This window comes from Onychomys torridus, chromosome 5, assembly GCF_903995425.1.
Source record: "Onychomys torridus chromosome 5, mOncTor1.1, whole genome shotgun sequence".
Lineage (NCBI taxonomy): Eukaryota > Metazoa > Chordata > Mammalia > Rodentia > Cricetidae > Onychomys > Onychomys torridus.
Genome location: NC_050447.1, coordinates 111,194,844 through 111,216,514, shown reverse-complemented (window position 1 = coordinate 111,216,514; position 21,671 = coordinate 111,194,844). Strand labels below are relative to the sequence as shown.

Below are 21,671 nucleotides of genomic sequence, written 5' to 3'. Positions count from 1 at the left end.
GCATAACAATCTCTCCACAATGTGTCATTCTAACACATCCACCTCTCAAAGAAGGACAGCTCATTAGAAGGTTTTCATTATAAATTTCCCATCTACATGATTATGGCATGTTTCTCTGGCCACCTGTTCATTATCGGGCTTAATTACTACATAAAACAAAACAGTAATTAGCATTGAAAAATACTTTGTAGAAATTCCAGTCGCAGGGAAAAGATCAGCACATACTTCTGGTGCCATTATTTGACTTCTCACCCACACAAGTGAGACTTGAAAGCCAGACAACTGAACATCAAAACCACCAAGGAACCCAAACCCAAATATCCAGTATCATGTGTCCAGCTCTTCCCACGTGATCAGATTTTATAACTTATATTTTATTTTAATTTTCTCACTCTCCTGTTACTTTTTCAAATGAGTCATCGAAGAATTCTTTCTCTCATTTCAGTCTATGTGTGATACAGATGAGGTCGGTTGCAACTCAGACAGAGCGACCCCGTGACTTAGCAGGTTGCTGCCGCTGGAGGTCTGGGGCTGACTGTACCACCCTCTTCATCTGAACTACCTGGGTTCAGGGGTCTAAGAACCAGCACATAGGTTTATCTGGGCACCACTTACCCTCTGCTGCCTCATCCAGCCCAGACACTCTCCTGTGAGGCGTTTGGTGAACTCATCCCATCCAGAGCCACTCTGGCAGGTGTATCCTCCACCTCCCTTGGAGCTGGCCCTTCGGACTCGAGGGACACTGATGGCCTTGTAAAGGGCTCGCATCTGCTCCTGGAGCTGAAGCAGTCTAAAAGGAAAGGGGAAACAACGATGTCGTCACAAGAAAATAGCCCATGAAAACCCTTTTTCTGGGTTTCCTTTGGGTCAATCTGCAGGCCAAGGATGTTGCATTGGAAGATTTATTTTTTCTTTACCTTATGACCTCCAACTTGATTACATGGAAGTATAAATGCTAGGAAGTCTCTCACAACCTGAACATCATGAAAAGTCTCACCGCCTGGGCCTAACCTGGCTGTGCCTCCAGTTCTTTTGAGTTTCATCCTTGGAATTTATCTTTCTAGTACCCTGAGCAAATTTAGACTACACATCCCTGCTGTGGGGCGGTCACTTCCAACTCCAAGAGTCACACTTGATGAAATAAAGCTCTTTCTTAGCCTCTGGAAAGGTCAGATGCTGTACCAGACCTCTGTGGCTGTCTAAATGGAGGGAAGGCTCGTGACCCATTTGGTCGTTCCAACTTTCATGGAATTATTACAGCACTGGGGGCAGAACTCAAGGAAAATACTCCACCACATCCTGTGTCCTTCTTTTAAAAACAAAAACTATTTAGTCAATTAATTACTTTTGAGATAAGGTCTCACTAAATTGTCCAGGCAGGCCTTGAATTTTGATACCCTGCCTCGGCCTCCTGAGTACCTAGGATCACGGGGCACTGCACCATTCCAGGAAGAGCTAGAGTTTTTGGTTTTTGTTGTTTGTTTTTTTGAGCTGAGGATCGAGCCCAGGGCCTTGCACTTGCTAGGCAAGTGCTCTACCACTGAGATAAATCCCCACCCCCAAGCTAGAGTTTTTGAGTGGTTATTTTCCTGCAGGTCTATTTTCTTCTTGTAGTATCTCTGGGGTCCACCAAAGATGAAGGTTGCAGTTTTATATTTGAAATGGATAATGCTGCAAAGCCCCAAGTAAGGGAGGTGTTCTTGAGGCATGTGTGTGCTTCTTCTGGAAAAAGCCTGAGGTCACCTGCTGGAGGTTCCCCCAAACACACTCTGCAGGCAATACCTTTTCTGGTAAGCATCACAGGGTTGGCCCATCTGCCGCATCTCCCGGATCAGGCTGTCTGTGATTTCCATCTGATCATTGGCCTGTGCAAAACACTCGTCCAGCTCTCTACTCCGAGACAGCTGTATTCCATCTCCATACTTCAGTTCCTAGCAGAAAGAATTGCCATGAAAATGTGTAAGATTATAAGGAAAAGTTTCATGTGCGCCAATGAAAGCAAACCTCATAACGTAACAGATAGTCTAAGCCCCCTGGTCAAACTGCTTGTTTCTAACTGAGCTGAGCATGCATGGTACACACCCCAAATCCCACACCTTTGGAGGCAGAGGCAGGAGGATCAATAGTTTGAGGCTGGCCTGTACTATACAGAGTGACTCTGCCTTAAAAACAAAACAAAACAAAAACAAAAACAAAAAACAGGGCCAGTGAAATGGCTCAGTGGGTAAAAGTGCCTGCCACCAAGCCTGGCAATCTGAGTTTGATGCCAGCATCCTCACGGTGGAAGGAGAGAACCAACTCCAGGAAGTTGTCCTTTGCCCTCCACACTCATTCTCTGGCACTCACTCACTCACTTACTCACTCATTTACTCACTCACATACACAAGCAGGTGCACACACACACACACACACACACACACACACACACACACACATAAATGCAATAAAACCAATTCAAAGTATTACATGTGTATGTATGTATGTATATACATATGTATGTGTATGTGTGTGCATTTATATGGAGTCATTTCTTTCCTTCCACATTTATGTGGGTTCCAGGAATCAAGCTAAAGTCACCAGGCTTGCACAGCAAGAGCCTTTACCCACTGAGCCAACTTGCCAGGCTTCAGTTGGATTTTAAAAGTAAATCTGCAAAATGTTCATCTTCCTCTTCCTTCAATTTCCATCTTTCATTTTACACCCAATTCCTATTTACTGTGAATTTGACGGAGCTAAGATGGCTGGACCATTTACATGGTGGGGGCTTTAAACACCGCCAAGCCTTTCCTGTATTACAGAGGACCAGAACTTGTTTGGCTCTTTAAGAGAAAAAAAATGACACACTATAGTTGTGTCAGATGTCACCAATGAAGGGGGCTGGGTGACAGGTGCATGAGACCCATTTTGTAGTAGCTTCTTGTGGGTCTCTACTTCACGCTGAAGTCATTTTTAAACAGAAAGCCTCCTCTGCTGCTTTGGTGCCAATGAGCAGTTTGGTCTCCAGTTTCCACTTGCTGCTCTCTTCAGCTGCAGCCAAATGAACTTACCTCTCCACACAGCGATGTCAGAAGTGATACTACTTCCCAAGCATTCATTTTAGTATTTGCACGCATGTCAAGAGAAATAAACTGGCAACATTATGCCATTACACTGTGGGTATATGTACCCAGTCACTACAAACTACATGCAGGGCTTCATGCATGCTCTAAATTGAGTACTAATAACCCACTACCTGCCTTGGATGAAGGAGTCAGCCAGGTATGGGAGGAGTTAGAGTAGTATATGTTAAACTGAACTAGTGCACTGACCCCCAAATCCTTTTACCATGAACTGAAAATACGTATTTTCCTCCTCTCCTTCCCTCCCGCTCTCCTTCTCTACACACTCAATCCCTTCTTGTTCATTGGTAGAGTTTCACTATGCAGCTAAGGCTGGTCTTAAACTTAGAATCCTCCTGTCTCTGCTTCTCAAGTGCTGGCTGTTATCACCAGCATGTGTCAGCACACATGAATGGACATATTCTTTGAACTGGGCACTGTGAGAATCTACACAGTAACTAAATTAAGAAATTAGAACATTAAGATAGTCTTCAAACAGAAAAAAAAAAACACACACACATTAATTTTCTGGAATGAAATGTTTGCAGTGTGGCAGGTTCTGGATGTAATCCAAGCATGAATGTCAACTCAGGAGAGACTAATCTCAGTTCCTTTGCTGAAAACACATATCACTCACGAAGAAGATAGGAAAGATGACTACCACCCATCATTCTCTGGCCAGCTTTTAGAAAATCCAGAACCATTGTGAGTGCTACAGTGTTTTAAAAAGACTTAGAGCTGGAGAGGTGGCTCAATGGTTAAGAAAACAGACTCCTCTGGAAGGGGAGGTTTGATTCCCAGCACCCACATGGCTGCTCACAACCACCTGTAACTCCAGTTCCAGAGGACCTGACATCCCCTTCCGGCTCTGGTAGGCACCTGGCATGTGGAGCACAGACATACCATACTTGCAGACAAAACACCCAGACCCAGAAAAGTTTAAAAAAAAAAATTTTTTTTAAAGTGAGAACTAATCACTTTTTTAAAACTAAGAGGTGACTAATCAATTCATGTGATTAGTGGATGAATAGGTTGTCTTCAGAGTGGGTCTGTTAGAAAAGCCAATTTGGCAGGAGTATTGTGTGCTCTGTTGCCTGTTGCCATGTGATGCCTTCTGCCACCTGGGGACTCTGCCAAGAAGACGGTCATCGCCAGATGCTGCCCTCAGCTTGGGCCAGAACCACAAGCCAAAGCCAACTTCTTTTCTTTTGTAGTTCGCCCAGTCTGTGGCGTTGTTACTAGCAACAGAAAATAGATTGAGATAATATTCCTGTCTCGTCTCATCTGAAAGGACCATCCCCAGACACTAATAATGTGAGAAGCCCGACAGCAGGCATGCACAGGCTGTGGAGAGGGCGTGCGCTCCTCAGACACCAGCGTGGGCCCGGACCAGACTCAGAAGCAAGAAGAGACAGTTACTTACTGGCTGCGCGATCAGCTCCGCCCGCATCAGACAGTCCGCACAGTTCTGCAGCAGTTCCTGGATAGTGTTCTGGTTCTGGTGCCTGGACATGGTGCCAGTTTGACTGTGGAGACAAAGAAACCAGATAGATGACTTTTATCAATTTAAAAATAATACCAAACTTTCACAAAAGTTGCAAAAAAAAAAAAAAAAAATAGCACAAAAGTGGTCCTGTGAGACTCCTCACTCCACAGCTGATCACAGGTTGCTGTCCCCCCATAAATGCATGTGTGTGTGTGTGTGTGTGTGTGTGTGTGTGTGTGTGTGTGTGTGTGTGTATTCGTCACCTTTTCCTGACTCATTTGACAATGACAGTGCCCTTTCGTACCAAAATATTTCAATAGATATTTCCTATTAATGAAGACAGACAAATAGTTATATAACCACAGTGCAATTGTCCAAGTCAGGGAAACTAAAATGGATATCATACTTTTTTTTTTTTTTTAATCAATAGAACTTTGTAGGAGGTTTTGTGTTTGTTTTTTGTTTTTTGAGACAAGGTCTCACTGTGCATGTCTGGCTGGCCTGGAACTCGCTATGTAGACCAGGCTGGCCTCGAATTCAGAGTTTTGTCTCTGCCTCCACAAGTGCTGGGACTAGGGCTGTGTGCCACCAAAATTTCATAGATTAACCCAAAAATGTCCTTCAAACCAATTTCTCCTCAGGTTAAAGATCTAAGCCAGAACAGCTTTCTGACACGTGACAACACGTGACCAGCAATGGCAGCCAGTGATCTCATCTCCCTCCCAACAGCCAAGATGTCAGCAGGTCGAGCACAGGGACAGGAGGTCACTAGCAAGTCCAGCCATAAGAAAACAAAAGGGACAACAGCAAAGCTAATTCCACAAAAGTATTTTCCACGTTCACACCAAGAGGCAGGAAGAGCAAAGAAATCACAGTATGAGGGAGAAGATGGATATCTTAACCATATGCAGTAGCTTTAGACAGCCCTTGAATAGAAGTTTCTCCCACAATGAGGCTCAGGCTACATTCTTAATTTCGTGATATAAATCAAGCTGCAGCCCTGTCTACCGCAGCTTGGTTTAAAAGAGATTTAAAGCACATTGAATTGTGTTTAATACAATGGCTGGATGAATATGCTACAAGCTGCTGAACTTTGGGGGTAGAGAGCTAGCTTAGTGGTTAAGAACATTCACCACTGTTGCAGAGGACCTGCATTCAATTCCCAACACCCACTCTGGGTAGCTCATATGTGAAGTCCCTGTAACTCCAACTCCAGGGGCTCAGACACCCTCTTCTGGCCCCCAGAAACACCTACGTATGCACACACATACACATACTTCAAACAAATTTCAATTTAAAATATGGGCGAACTTCCCTATAGGGCTTCAGAGGCACCCGGTCCATTAGTTAGCTCCAACGTGTCCCAGTTTTTATCAGTTTGATGCCTTTCTATTAGAACGAAATCTGCATGTGTCCCTCATTGTCTTGTTGTAAAGGTTTGTTTGGTTTTTAATTGTGTATCTTAGTGTGTGCCAATCTGTGCACTCAAGTGCAGGTGCCTGCAGAGGCAGGAGGACATTTGAGCCACTGGAGCTGGTGTTACAGGTGGTTGTGAGCTGCCCGTCATTGGTACTAGTCAGACGTCTTCTGCAAGACCAGTTAATGCTCTTAACAGCTGAGCCATCTCTCCAGCCCTCCCTGGAGGTTTTAAAAAAAGAATTCCACTGTGAAAAGAAATGGGGTGCTGAGCTAGGGGTTCAGTTCAATGGCGCAGCATTTGCCTGGCATGTGCCCTGGGTTACAAGCTTAGTAATGGAAAAAACATTTGAGAAGACAATAGCTGTAACGTACCCAGATGGGGAGGCCCACATGAATGTGGGAACCTCTCCCACAGTGTCTGACCACACCACAGGAAAGCATTTTCTTTCTTTTTTCTGCCACCTATTTGGGGTTCCTCCCTGCAAGCAAGGCTCCCCAACAAGCCAGCACTAGCTGGATGTGGGTGAGGATCCCAGCTTTCCCTGGGAACCACTCCCAAATGACGACACTGGCTCCTTGAGGCAGGCCCAGGCAGCACACTGCCAGAGCATCCACCTGTCAAAACCTGGACAGCCTGCCCCCACTCCTGCCCCGGTGAGGACAACCAGTCTCGCTTCCTCTCAGCATTACATAGGAAATCTGGCAGGATTCCCACACCGCTGGGACAGAGACAAGACTACATCTGTTGTCCTAACTTGTACAGAATTCCAGCTGCCTTAGAACACTTTCCCAATGTACCTGCCAGAAAGCAGGAGGAAACGTAAGAAACAAAGGGAAAAACAGAGAAACACAGGAAGCTTGTTGAGAATTCTAGGATAAATAAGAAATCACGAAGGTCTTAGGGGAGGCTAGGGGAAGAAGACAACTTGAGTTCAGGAGTTCAAAACCAAGCTGGGCAGCAGGGAGATTCCACATAAAATGAAAAAGGAAGGAAGAAATGGAGGGACGAAGGGAGGGAGGGAGGGAGGGAGGGAGGGAGGGAGGGAGGGAGGGGGAGGGGGAATAGGAAGGATTAGGAAAGTTCTATATAATAACAATTGTTTCCTTTTTTTTCCTTCTTTTTTTTTTCTCCTTCTACTCTTTTAGTTATTTGAGACAGGGTCTCACCCCATAGCCTAGACAGGCCTGAACCTCTCTATGTAGCCCAGACAGGCTTCACTCTCATAGCAATCCTCCTGCCTCAGCTTACTGAGTACTAGGATTTACAGACAGTGTCTTTTTTTCTTCACTGAAAGGCGAGTACCTTTCTTCTGAAACATTTGGAAAGTTCTGTTCAGCAAGGTGGTGCAGAAGGTGATGTCCACAAAGAATGCCAGTTCTAAGCGCATGAATGAAAGAGTTATCTCTCCACACAATAAAAGTCAGACTTTCTTAACCGATTTAACAAGGTATGCCACAGTAAAAGCGACCATAAAGTGAGCCGTAAGACAGACAATTAAGGGCAACTGGTATGGCATACATAAGAACTTTGTACCATCTTGACAACTTTCTTGTAAATCAAAATCTACTTCAGAATAAAAATGTATTAACTAGAGGGGTTGGCTGGTAGAGGATGTGCTCAACATGAGCAAAGCCATGGGTTCAATCCCCAGCACCTCTCTCTCTCTCTCTCTCTCTCTCTCTCTCTCTCTCTCTCTCTCTAAATATATACAGATACAGGAAGTTCAAATTCAATTATGAATAAACAATAAACATATCCAGAGTTCCATACACATTTTAAGTCAATTTACAAGATGAAATTCTTTGGACAACGAAACATTCTGGAGCTTCTGAAACCCCACTATTCTGTATGATCACAACACTCACACATGAACTGCCTCCAGGGCGAGGGAGCTGGGGAATTACACATGGGGTCAAAGCATTGGGGTTGCTCCGCTTCGTTATACCCTCATAGTGTGGAATACAGTTCTGTTATTGGAGATCTATTGGATCCTACCTAAGACAAGACGCCTTATCCTCTTCCTGTACCCACATGTATCTGAATAGTCTTTTTAAAAAGTGGACTCTGTGTGCTGTTAATAATTTTAAAACTCTTCACCCTTTACTAAAGGCCTTGCATGCGTTCACCAAATGCCCTGGATACACTAACCCTGTGTTTTGCTTGCATCTTAGTAGATGAACAGGGGTACACAGGAATCAAGGTTCTTTCAAACCGAAACAAACAAAAGAAAGACTGGATTGTATGAATAGTGGAGGTAAGAAGCTCTGCATTGTTAGTGGTCTAATTCACTGTATCCACGTGGCTGAGTGCTAAGACTCTGCAGGATGCCCGAAATCTTGACGAGCACTAACATCTGTGTGTTGTTGAAACAGTGGCTCACTCTATAGCACAGGCTAGTCCAGAAGTCAGAATGTAACCAGGCTGACTTCAAACTCTTGGTAATCCTACCTTGGCCTCCTGAGTGCTGGAATTCTAGTCACCAAGCTGGATGCGAATCCTGTTTTCCTACTGTCTTACAAATCTATTCCACAGTACTGAAAAGCTATTTTTTCCCTATTCGTACATATATACAGTGATGCCTAATCTATAAATTAGGTACAATAAGAGAATAATAATATAACAGAACTATTACATTTAAATATAACAATACATTGTAGTAAAGGGCATTTCAAACTTCAGAATGTTTATTTCTAGATTTATCCAGCCTTTCATTCGTTTTGTTTTTTGTACATTGGTTTTGAGACAGGATCTTAATGTGTAACCAAGGCTGGCCTCCTACTCTCAGGGGAAACCTCCTTCTTCAGTCTTTTTGTGTTGAGATTACAGGAGTGAGCCACTCCCCTCACCCCACTTATTTATTTATTTTTGAGACAAGATCTCATGTTCCCATGTTGGCCTCAAACCAGCTCCTTGGCTAAAGGTAACCTTGAATTTCCGATCCTGCCACTATCTCCCCAGTGCTGAGATTACAAGCGTGAGCCACCACTCCTGCCTAATGTCCATTTGGTATTTTTGGACAGTGGTTGACCACAGGCAATTCAAAGAGCAGAAAGAGAAACCACGGGTAGCAGAGAGGGGTCTATTATCTCATCCTTAAAGAAAGCCTCCTTATCCAGTCTCCATTTGTTTAAAAAAAAAAAAAAATCCCACTTCTAACTGAGGTGCATTCAAAACGAGCTTTGGAAATGGAGTGGGGTAATAAAGAACTGGGTGCATATTGGCTCCGTCCATGTCAAAAGAGATTCTGACCAGCCGTGGTTAGCAACTTGGGAAGGAGGCATCCACCCTGACATTTCAGCCCCAGAGGATGGTTCATATATAGACCTGGCTGTGCTTAATGAGGGAGAAGGGCAAGCAGAGAGGATTTTGACCTACTGGGTTAGATATTCACCTTCCCAGCATGCAGTGAGTGCAGATCCCTCGCCATGAGAGTTGGGGAGCAACTTTAGGGAACACACTGCCTTTTCTTTCTTTCTTCCTTCCTTTTTGGTATTAGGAATCAAACCCTGGTCTTCAAGCAAGTTTAGGCAAGTGTTCGAGTACTGGCATACATCACCAGTTTGGGTTTAAGCTTACTTTGTAATCCAGTGTGGACTTTAAAATCCTCTTACTCCACCTCTGAGTGCTAGGATCAACAGGCTTCTTCCACACTCCGTTTATATGGTGCCGGGGATGTACCAGGGCTCTGTGCCTGCTAGGCAACCACTCTGCCAAGCGAGCTTCATTCCCAGCCCAAAGAGGCAACCTTTAACCCACATTCAGAACTGAACTAGCAAGCATTCATTCCACATCTATGTTCCACTTAACAAGGTGTTTTGTTTTATAGACATCAAAGGTAAAAAGATACCAGAAGAGGGGAAGAAAAAGACAGCTCATGTGGCTTAAATGATATGACCATCGACTTCTAAGCTAAAACTGATAGATGTTCTTGGGCAATTAAAGAGTCATCCTTAGAAGAGGAACTCTTCCGACACTGTTTTATCTTCAAACTCAGAAAGACCAATGACTCATCCCGCACAGAACCTGCCTGCGCAAACACTTTTAAAAATTCATTCTAAAACCTGTTTAAACAAGAATGGCTCTAAGCTTTTGTAAAAGAATGCCTTCATCAGTGGCTAGAAGAAAAATGTGTTCTGGAGTTAAATCAAAAAACAGACCACACAATTGTGTGTGTGGACAGCAACCAGCTAGGTTTGAGCTCATTTCTTAAACAGGAAAAAGATTCCAAAATTAGCTATCTTGAAGCATTTGTTGAACATCTGCTTCCAGGATATAACAGAAAAAAATTTGATGACAGACATGAAACATTACAAGGTAAAAAATACGTTATTTACAAAATAACTTCATAATAACTTTTATGGCTCATTAGACATCCATTCCACCTTACTATATTTCTTCCTGTGTATACACAATCTTCCATATGTTACATCTTTCCTTTCTCTCTCTTTTCTTCTTTCTCTCCCTTCTTTCCGTGTGTCATTAGGGTCTTGTATGTATTCCTGAAATGAAGTTATATGACTCTCCATATTCAGATTCATCCAATAAAGCCCTGAAAAAGCTCAGTAAATGTCTGTTGGCAATTGCAACTACACAATGCATTAATCTTCAGGCCTAATCAATTATCTCTTTGTAATTTTGAAAGTGTCTTTCGTGTATCCTACATTGTTAGTGTCTTTCAAGATTCTTAAGTAAAACACAAAAAAACTTGTAATTTTAGCCTATTAACACTTAACACACTTAGCACCCTAGCCATCACTGAGTTGTTGGATGGCCACTCCTCAGAAGTGACAGTTCCCATGGCGCCTCCTCCCCAGGGCTTACCCACACTCCTCTGCCCACACTTCTGCACAACTTATTTACACACAGGTGCGGCTACCCCACGCCTTCATCGCCTTCCCCTCCTACACACACCTAACAACATAAGGCTTTGCACACCGCAGGTGCTCAATGCCTGCCTGTTCAGCTCAGCAGAGCAGAAGAAAAACAAAGGCAAATACGAGACGATTTGACAGCATTAAACTGATCGCCCTGATTTAGAAGTTCAGCCGGGGAGTGCATCTATCCCAGTTGCTGCTCACATGCACAAATGAGGGCTAAAGCCTCCTTCCATATACGTTTAGATGACCAGGTCTCCTCTGACCTTAATTTTGTGCCAGTATAAGAACTGTGGCTGAGAGGTGGTGCTGGCAGTGGCACACACATTTAATCCCAGGCTTCTGGAGTCAGAAACAGTCTTAGTCTACAGAGCTAGTTCCAGGACAGCCAGGGCTACACAAAGAAACCCTGTCTCAATAAAAATAAAAATAAAATAAAATAAAATAATAAATAAAAACAAAACAAACAAAACCCAAGGGGACAGCGTTCCAATAAAATGTCCCACTTCTTTTGGGGTGGTTCTCCATCATTACTGTATGTCAGGTGGCCACTCCAGATGAAGGGACAGATTGGCCACACCTGCCACAACCTTCACAGAGACCCAAAGTTGGCACCGGTGGAGCTCACTCCCAGCTTCACCACTCCCAGATGTACAGTCCAGGGGTGGGTGAGCCTTAGGTGTGTAGTTAGGTCTACAGAGTACATGGAAGTGAACTCCAGCGGCTCTGCCTGTGGTGGCTGCTCCTGCCTTTAAGACGTTGTTCTGAAATTTCCTTTTTGTGTTTCTGTCTTTGCCCCAAGCTATTCTTCTAAGGAAGTGTGCAGAAAAAGTAGACATGGTCCTACAGGAGAAACGACTGTGATTCATACACTGAAATTCCGAAGCGTACTCTGTGAATACATACAATTTTTATGTTGTAGTGTAGCCATTAAAATAAATTTATATTTAAAAGAGGAAAGAAGAAAAAGAATGAACAAATTGGGTATCAAGTATGTGGCATTCAGAAGTCCTGTAAGACTCAAAAACAACTATTTCAGGCAGTTAAGTGAGAATGATGTATTTTAGTAGTATAAAAGAATTCTTGAAGGAGTAAGAAAATTCAGAGAAAGATGTCTTCCTTATTTTTTTTAATTGTTCAGTGGAAATGACACCAAAATATTCGGTTTTTACAAATTCAATGCCAAAATAGAAATTTCTGTTTTGAAATACTTTCCTATGCAACAACATTTGTTTTTACTAAACTACTAAACCTAAAAAAAAAAAATTATATATTGTATATTGTCCTGTCATTCCTGAAGATGTCTGCTCCTTTTCATTCCCCAGATGGCAGATAAAGCCAGAGGTATGATGTTTGTATGTCAAAAATCTTATTTCCAAGCAAAACCTTCGACTGTTTGCTATTACTTTTCACTAAGGGATCCTTATTTGATGAAATGTAGAGTTCTCATCCATGGTTGTAAAGTAAATGAACCCCTCCAATCCAAGGTGTCTATGGTGAGGTGTAAATGTAGGTCTGAATAGCATTTTCTCTGATGTTGCTTCCAATGATGGCTCGTTGTCTTGATATCTTGGTCTTGGGATCTTTGGGGCTGTGGCTTCACCCCCAGAACCACATCTGACCATTTTCAGTTGTTAAGAGTCAGGGCCACTGAGACCCAGTAGGATGGAGAAGGAGAGCTGAGCAGAGAGCAGAACTCCCAGCGACTCATCCAGACTGAAACACTTCTAAAATCTTCTAGAAGTTCCTCATCTGGAAAGACTGGTTCCCCGAGTCAAGGTAGACTCACAGAATCACACCCAGCTTCTCTTTGCTCCACCTTAAGAAGTCAGCACTGAGACATCAAACCATCAGCAGATCACTTCCCAAGACATTTCAGTCTCCTGAACTACAATGAAACCATGCCCATGTTTAGAGAAAAAAAATAAACTACTGTCCAAAGCTGTTTTGTCCCATTAAATAACAATCAGACAGCATCATATACAAATCAACAATTTGTGTAATACAGAATCACGTTGGGTGGGGTTTTTCTAAGCGTATGAAATGCCTCGTAAGAGTATTAACAAAAATAAGGCAATGCAGCCTGGCGGTGGTGGTGCACGCCTTTAATCCCAGCACTCAGGAGGCAGAGCCAGGTGAATCTCTGTGAGTTCAAGGCCAGCCTGGGCTACAGAGTGAGTTCCAAGAAAGGCACAAAGCTACACAGAGAAACCCTGTCTCAAAAAACCAAAAAAAATAAAAGTAAAAATAAATAAAAATAAAGCAATGCATTGGGCATAAGTACCTTACCAAATGCAGAATGAGGATGCAACAGAATTAAAATGAAGTCAAACGTTGTGTCGGCTAGAAAACATTTGCAAGTAGAAAAAGATGAATTCTAACGACAGAGGTTTGATCTTTTCTCAGATGGTGTGCTAATCTGGATCATAAATTAAACCACTATTAGTGGTAAGACCTTGGGCAAAGCGTTTTAACTACTTCAACCTCAGTTTCCCATGTGTAAATTGAGATGTTGGTTGTGAGGTTTGCGATTACATGAGGCTTGCATAATATCTGGCTTATCGCAGATGTTTAAGCAGGTGATGGGAACTATTACTAACCATAGATCTAATGTTTTACAGACAATTTACCTAGGATTAATAACACTACTAATGCTATCTGTTGTATATTGAATTTACCTGAATCTTACTTTACCATCACTTAAAAAAAATTAGAATATGCATCCTCTGAGTTACCTAGGCTCTGAGCTTTGTGTGTCCTCAGACTCTCTTAACATCTCACATCAGGTGACATTGTGACCGCACCTGAGCAGTGTCAACTTTCCCATACCGAACCACCCCCCACGCCCAGACTTTCCTTTCATCCTTCTACAGTGGGGCAATCACGATCTCACCCAGACTTCTGGTAGGTTGTACACATGGCACTACCCTCCACAGAGCTGTCAGCGAGGCAGCCCTCCTCAGGCTCAGTGACCACCACATCTCCCTCTACCCAAGAATGCAGGCAAGTCTGGCAGCAATGAAAACCTGGCATGGATCACACCTCCAGCCAAATCCCTCCGCCAGGTTTTCCCAAAACCCCTCCTCCTTTCCCCTAGCTGTTTTCACTTTTCAGTGAATGTTCAACCAGGAGCCCACTCTACATATGTCTTGAACTTTGCCCAGGCTTTACCCATCTATACCTGCTGAATTACTACATTAAGTAAACACCACTTTTTAAATAAAGTCTCACCAATGCCCCATGACAGTTGTTATCTCTACTTGTGAAAGCTTCTTACACACCTCCAACTTGTGTGTATGTGTGTGTGGGGGGGGGGGGGGGGTTGCAAAGGATGGAAGCCAAGGCCTTGAGAATCCTAGGCAAGCACTAAGGTGCCGGGCTATACCCTCAGCTCTACCCTTTCATATCCTTGCAGTTGCACAGTCTCAGGGTATACACTCCTCTCATGTGTTCTGTTTGTGCACTTTAACTCTCCAGAAACTTCACACATGCATGCAGCAAATGCTCAGAAAATACTTACTAAGTCAATGGGGGAAAATGAATTTTACATATGTTAACATGTAACAACAGCCTTTCAGTCTAAAGGTTGATGTGGGAAGACCAAGGTGAGACTAGGTAATCCTTAATGGTCCATTTCACTCTGAAGTTTAGAGGCTTGCTTCTTGTTAGTTTTGATTTATTTTATTGCTATTATTATTACTATGTTTTGCTGTGCTGAGGAAGTAGTATGGTAAGAACTCTTCTCCTCAGCCACATTCTCAGCCCCCATTTTGGCTTTGAAATAATGAGATCTGGATAAGAATAAACCTTAGCATTACAACCACATATTTCTGAAGCTTAATGCCTACCGCCTTTAATCCATCCACAAAAATCTACACTTGGATTGGTTGAAGAGCTGAGTGTAAGATTTGGTTACTTCAGTGACAAATATATATTTTGGTGATCAGTATTGTATTTTAGCTACAAGAATAAGATTCCAGGAATTCTGCTTTAATTGAAAAGAGCATTAGTATGATGTCTTACGCAAGAAAAAAAAAATCCAAAATTTTTATTTTCAAAATTCATGCCTTTTATATTAGCAAGTGTGTACAACTTACTAACCATTCGTTAAGTGGAACAGGAGAAGTTGAAGTAGATACAGATTCCATCTAACCTAAAATAAACACAGGACAGGGGGGTATTGGGGGAAGGAGCAGGAACTGCCCTGTGGTGTAAATGTGATCTAAGAGTTAGTAATGAAAAAGAGACAGAGGAGAGACACTGTAAGGTGATTTCGTTGGCAAAAATGAGATCTGGGTTCTCTACAGACAGTGACTGGTTGACATACGGAAGAGCTACGTACACTTATTTCAAAAATCACCAATCTAATTTAACCCAGAGACAAGTAAGTTTCAATTCAACTTGTAGTTTCTAAACTGAGTTTTGTAGAGAGAGGAAGGGAAAAAATACATAGATTTTATTTAGAAAAAAAAAAAAAAACTTATTAAATTCATTTAGCAGAAGCCCCCAGCTCTGTCAGGCTGACAGGGTCTCCTGTTTCTGCAGAGCCTAAGCTGTGAACAAACAGCTCCCTCCACACAGAACTAAAATGCTACCAGAAAAACAGGTCTGGGTGCATGGTCTGACTCCCCACTCAGTCTCCATTAATTGAAAATGCAGAAGTCAGCATTTGCGGGCGGGCCATTTTCTACTCAGCTGCACTAGGACAGGTCCGGCAGGCTTGGGGGAGGGGCTCTATCTCCTGGGGCTCAAGAGGAGAGTGACAGCCTCTGACTCAAGGTCCATCCCCTGACACAGAGTGGCCGCTGACAAACAGCAATCCTTAAGGGGAAAAAATCCTTTCTCAAAGTGAGGTCATTTTCCACTTTGGTCTCTTTTCCCTTCCAGAAGATACATCGTTTGACAGGTTTATAAACAGGCTTTCCTTTGTGTGTGTCGGGGGCGGGGGCGGGGGCGAAGACACAAAAATGCTGTCCAACGAAAAAACATCCTTCCTCCACCAAATTAAATGTTTTAGAAAAGAATCCCAATAAAACATATATCACAGTTCACATATCGATAAATAAATTAAAGATATTACTTCTTTATAAAACTTTAAGAAACCAACCAAGGAAGTAATGACTGGTTGTCATTTTAAGAGGGATGGGGTGTAACAGATCAGGAGTATAACACTTGCCTACGGTGTTCGAGGCCTTGGGTTTGATTCTCAAGACAGCAAAAATAACAAGAGAAGAAACCTAGGCTAGTAGAAGCAGACTAAATAATAAGACTAATAATAATAAAAACTTGGTTCATAAGGTGTTGAAAAGAACTACTAAAGAATTCCTACACATTCTGTCCCAGACTAAAATTGCGTAATCCACACATTGAAGAAAAAAAGGGGGCGGGACCGGGGAAGCGCCTTAATTCCAGAAAGGCTAAGACAGAAAGGAAATTTGAGATTTAGTTGGCTGGCCAAAGTTTAAAATAAATTTTAAAAACCAAGTTTTCAAATCTGGTGTTCCCAGACACAATCGTTCATGGAAATCCCCGAGCACATTTTGTTCAGAAAACAAGGATCTCTAGAGGAAAGAACCCTGACGCTCGAGAAACAAATTTAAACAGAAATCAGGTTGCTACTGGAAAGATGGCCGGCCGGGTCTCTAAAACTGCTGCAAACCAAAACTCCGCCGCCGCCGCCGCGGGAGCCTCCAGGTTTCTCCTCCCCCGCCGGCGGGCACAGCGCAGCGGAAGTGTTCAGGTAGTGGGAGAGCCGCCTCTTTCCCAGGGCAGGGCTGGGAAGGGGCGGGTCGCAAAAATCACACGGCTCACGTGGGCTTACCGAGAGCAGCTCTGGGGACTGTGTGAAAGGATGCTCATTACCTCCTCCCACCCACCCGTGACTCCCTCGCTCTATTTACCCGACGGTCCCGCGAGGAGGGCTCAGCGCTTTGCGCCGTGGGTTCCTCTGCGGCTCCTGGGCGAGGGGGCCACAGTGCTTTCTCCAGGGTCACCCTCTCATCCAGAACTTGAGCCCACTCTATACAGATCAAAGAGATGACTAATACTTATTACAAAATCACCCAGACTTATCCGATTTTTTTTTTTTTTAAAGAGGCGCGGAGCCTCGGGTGCGATCGGGGTTACCGAGTGGCCAGAGTGGGGAAGTGGGAGCGAAACAGGTCTGTCCAGGCCAAGCTTGCACGGGGAGCCCCATTTGCGTGTTAGGGTAGTCTCAGGTCGGGCGGAGGACGCAACTTCATGCAAATACCCTCAAGCAGCCGAGTAACCTAAGCTCCGCCGCTGCCGTCGCCCTAGGGTGGCCAGTTGTGAGCCCCGAGCCGCCTCCGAGGCCACGGGATAGCATAGGGTACCCCACCCCTTCACAGTTTTACTTTTCATTAGTTTGCAAGCTGGATTTTGAGGCCGCTGCCCCGCATTGCCTGACCTCCCACTTGGCGGCTGGAACAAAGGCGATTGCAGCCAAGTCCACCAGGCAGAGGGCAGACGGACCATGGACACAACGGAGCGAGCGACCTGTGTCCCTGCCGTCTATGGCTCGCCTTCATAGTGGAGGTGGAAAAGTGGCGCCACCCTCTAGGGCAGAAGCGAGGTGAGGACCGTGGGACCTGGCCCAGGCTCACCGTAAGGCGATTGCCGGGTTTCCGGCACACCCACGCCCCCTGGTCTCAGCGGAGAGCGCTGGGCGTCTGGACACCCGGCCCTGCGCTTCCTTGACCTCGTGCATAGCACTTTCCTCGGCCTAGACCTGGGTTTCCTGGTCGGCCAGGAGGCGGGCCCCTCCCAGGCCCAAGGTCCTGGACTGAGCTCGGCGGCGGCCGGCGGGTACCCACCAGTAGCCGTCGGAGTTCTGGTCGTTGACCGTGCAGCGCCGGGAGTAGTACATCCTGCTGGTGCCACCGCCCCCGCCGCCGCCCCCGCCGCCACCGATGCCGCCGCAGGTCATCTCATAGCGCAGGTCAGGGCCGGACTCCGCGCGGGTCATGCGGCCCAGGGTGTTGATCCGCGGGTGGGAGCCGCCGTTGCAGCTCATGTCGCCGGTCACTCAGAGAGCGGCTCAGCACCGCGGCATACGCGAGGCTCAGCCTCGGAGCACACGAGGGGCTCCCGGGAGCGGAGCGCGGGGCGCGGGGCGCGGGAGGCTGGCGCAGACGGGGGACGGCGAGTGGCTGGGCGCGGGAGCCGGAGCGGAGCTGTGGCTCGCAGGGCGGCGCGGGCTCAGAGGAGCTGGGTCGCGGCTGGGTGTTGGTGTTGGTCGAGGCGGCGCGAGTCTCCTCCCCGCTGGCACCAGGCGCCCAGGCCACACCTGGCCGGCTTCTTCCCAGGGCCGGGTGCGGCCGCCTCGCCTCCCCCGCCCCCCGCGTGTCACCGACGCCTGGGGCCGCCCTCCCTAACCTGCGGCTCCGCCCTGCGCCACCTAAGCCTGAGCGAGCAGCGGAGAGGGGCGGGGACCTGGCGACCCGACCTCCTCTGGGCGCCGCGACTCCGTGGGACTTGCTCCGCGGGCACTAGGTGCCCAGCTCGGCCACAGTGACCCAGGTTTTTGGGGTCCCCCTACGTGCCAGGGGCGGAAAGAAAGCGGACTGGAAGGGACGCTCGATTGGACGACTCTAGTGAAACATTGATTTTTTTGTTTATCACATGGAAGCCACTATTTAAATTGCCCCAAGAGTTCGATTTCTGTTGTGTAAAGACTGTTTTTACAGAGAATCCCAAAAAGGGCTTCTCCAGATATAAGTTGTCATGAGGATAAAACACTTTCCGCTGTTTTCCGTCGGATGACAGGACAGTGTGAGTTTCTTATTTTCCCTTTGACTCTCGTTTTTTCAACAAGTAGCTGTGAAGATTTAAAACTCGGGACCTAAGTTTTCAACCTGATGTAGTCCTGTATGCTGGCACTCCAAAGCAGGACTGAGTTCAAGGCTAGTCTGGGCTACATACAAGGACTTTACCTCAAACAAAAACAAGACACGCACGGCTTTCCATTTCGATGAAAGAATCATGAGCCCGCTTGTGATAAGCTCCTGAGCCCCAACCTGGGACCCTTTCTGCGCCCAAGAACCCTGGACAGATACCATCCCAGATGAGTAACACCCAGTCAGAACATTCCACTGATTTGTTCCAAGGCCACTCCCGGTTAGAAGTCGTGTGTTAACTGCACCATAGTCTCCATGAAGTGGCTGTAGATACACTCAGTACACTAGACATTTAAAGCTGTTCGGATAACTTGAGACAGTATTAAATGTTCTCTAGTAAACAACACTTAAAGAACTTTGCAATAAACATTTCTCATCTTCCTAAATAATGCCAGTTAGCTTTCCTGGTTGTACAATGTATTCTCAAATGTTTATGAGCTGGTTAAAGCAACTCAAAAAGTAAATATCAGCCGGACTGTGGTGGCACATGCCTTTAATTCCAACAGTTGGGAAACAGAAGCATGTGGATCTCTGTGAGTTCGAGGCCAGCCTGGTCTACACAGTGAGTTCCAGGACAGTCAGAGCTGTTACAGAGAGAAACCCTGTCTCCAAAAAAACCAAAACAAAAACAAAACAGAAAGGAAAGATCACACTACACCGGCACGGGAGAGGGGCGTCATAAAATGTGTGTCATAACTACTTCTCTGTTGACACTTGGACACAGTTTTTGGCAACAGATCTTGCTTGCTTTTGCTTCAGGATTGGCCTGAGCAGACCAGTTTAAATCCAAGCTGATAAACACACAATGAGGTCACAGTTTACCGTGTTAGCACTCCCACTGATTTCTACTACCCTCTCTATTTCCTATTTCTAATAAACTCACCTGACCAAAAGAGAGTAGACAAAACTGCTTTTTCAGAAATAGCATCGGTATCTGGATGTCAGCCTCCACACAAACAACCCATACTATCCAAAGGCATTTGAGGTGTCAGTAACCCAATGCACAAAATTTGGTTGGGGATGTTTTCCCTCTGACACAGCTTGTTTGTCCAGCAAATAACTATCACATACCACACGGAAGGGCCGATATCAGACTGCACAAAAGACAATAAAGAGCACATCACCCCTGTTCTCATAAAAGCTATAGGAGAACTTCAATTTAAACAATTCAGAGAGCCCCTTTCTCCAGTACTGAAAAGGACCTGTAAATTCACCTTAAACACAAGTCATTTATCTACAAAACACCCTGCAGCAAGAAAAGCTCTTCTCAGCCAAAGAAGGTCTGAGCGATCGCATTGGCTACGCAGGAGCCAGGCTGCCCACACCACCCAGACTCACAGTTGGTCAATCTAGTTACAAAGCAGGAGAAGAAATTAAAACCGCAGCCCACCACATGTGGACTTGTGGCCATCATTGCTTCCTGACCTACCTCACTGCATCCTGCTCTTCTTCTGGTCCTCCCAAGAATATTGGTGACTCTAAAACTAACCAAGCATGCCTGCCTGTGAAGACAGTGATTTCGTTTATCTTTCTCTAAGGCGAGTCAGGAGGATAAAAGGATGAAATAAGTAGGTTGGCACAGTAGGAAGATGGACTCCAGACATACACACAACATTAGCTGTCTATGCTGGCTCATGTCGTGATAAAAGTTGAACATCAGAAGGCCATCACTCTGAGCTTTGTGCTATAATTTACTCAGACAAGAATGCATCTCAGAAAATGGAAAACGCAGCATCTGCCTTGCCTGTAGTAAGGACCAGAGATGAGGTACCACATGGAATCATTCTTAAAAAATGGAAATTGCAGGCTGTGGCCAGGATGTAAAATAGATGAATAAAAAGAAAAAATGGAAATTGTACATAAAGCTTAAGGCACCACCCACTGAACCAAAACCTTTTTGCTAGGTGTGAGGCTTCAGTGTTTCCATCTTTATCTCTGATGGGAAATCTCCTGGTTAGCATACATTCCTATGGTGAGCCATCTTGAGTATCTAGCACAGGCCAGCCCACAGGTTTGATGCTGGACACACGAAGAAGATGCAGCCCTTGTCCCATAGAATATCAAAATCTGCTTGAGGGAAGTGATCACAACAGGGCATTGCATATGCTGTTGTGTTCGTGGAACTGGGAGCACACAGTAAAGGGGTTGTAAAGCCTCTTTCCTACAACTGGGTTTTCAAAGTGCAGGACTGGAAGTCTGGAAGTCTTCACGAGCTGACTGACTGAGGTCAGCTATTTTTTCCCTGCCACTTGTAGATAGCTTTCCTTGTGGTGACAAAGACAGTTTCCTGACAGGCAACCTTGTCTCTGGCTGACCCTAGAAATGACCTTGCAGTTAGGAAAGAGCCCTCAGTCGTATCCTGAGCAGATTTAAAACACTGAACAGAACACCTTGATTTCAATGAGATTAAGAGATACCGTTTGCTGGCTCTGAATCCCATGGGATCCCTCATTATCTCGTTTTAGTAAGTGATACATCTTTGTTCCAAAACCATTGACAGCCCCTGAGTTCAAAATAGCTGTTTTGCCTGCTGGATGAGGAGTATTTTAATAAACCAGAACACACAATAACTTGGACTAAAGTATGTGTGATAAAGGAAAAGGTCTGTTAAAATGACAGATAACTTTTTAGCTACAGGACGTGTAGTGGCTAGAAGTGTGGTTCTGAGGGAAAGTGTTTGTCAGACAGTTTTGATCCTGTGCTTGTTCCACAGCACTGCAAATGTGTGTGTGTGTGTGTGTGTGTGTGTGTGTGTGTGTGTGTGTGTGTAAAACACTTAAGTATATATGACCTTTCTTTTCAGAGATTTCATTGAGGAGAGAATTTTGATAAAGCAAATAACGTCTACTTCAGAAACAGGGAAATGTTAAAGTATGT

General features: G+C 44.9%; 1 protein-coding gene across 1 annotated transcript in view; it reads right to left on the bottom strand.

The window, feature by feature from the left end:
- Positions 1-17,953, bottom strand: part of LOC118583491 (desmoplakin) — a 45,668-nt gene extending 27,715 nt beyond the window's left edge. The window contains exons 1-4 of the mRNA XM_036186860.1: positions 17,712-17,953; positions 4,522-4,624; positions 1,783-1,931; positions 616-790 (exon numbers count right to left, since the gene is read on the bottom strand). Of these exons, the coding sequence (XP_036042753.1) occupies positions 616-790; positions 1,783-1,931; positions 4,522-4,624; positions 17,712-17,911 (627 nt within the window). The 5' untranslated portion in view covers positions 17,912-17,953. The remainder of the gene's footprint in view (positions 1-615; positions 791-1,782; positions 1,932-4,521; positions 4,625-17,711) is intronic.
- Between the last annotated feature and the right edge of the window lie 3,718 nt (positions 17,954-21,671).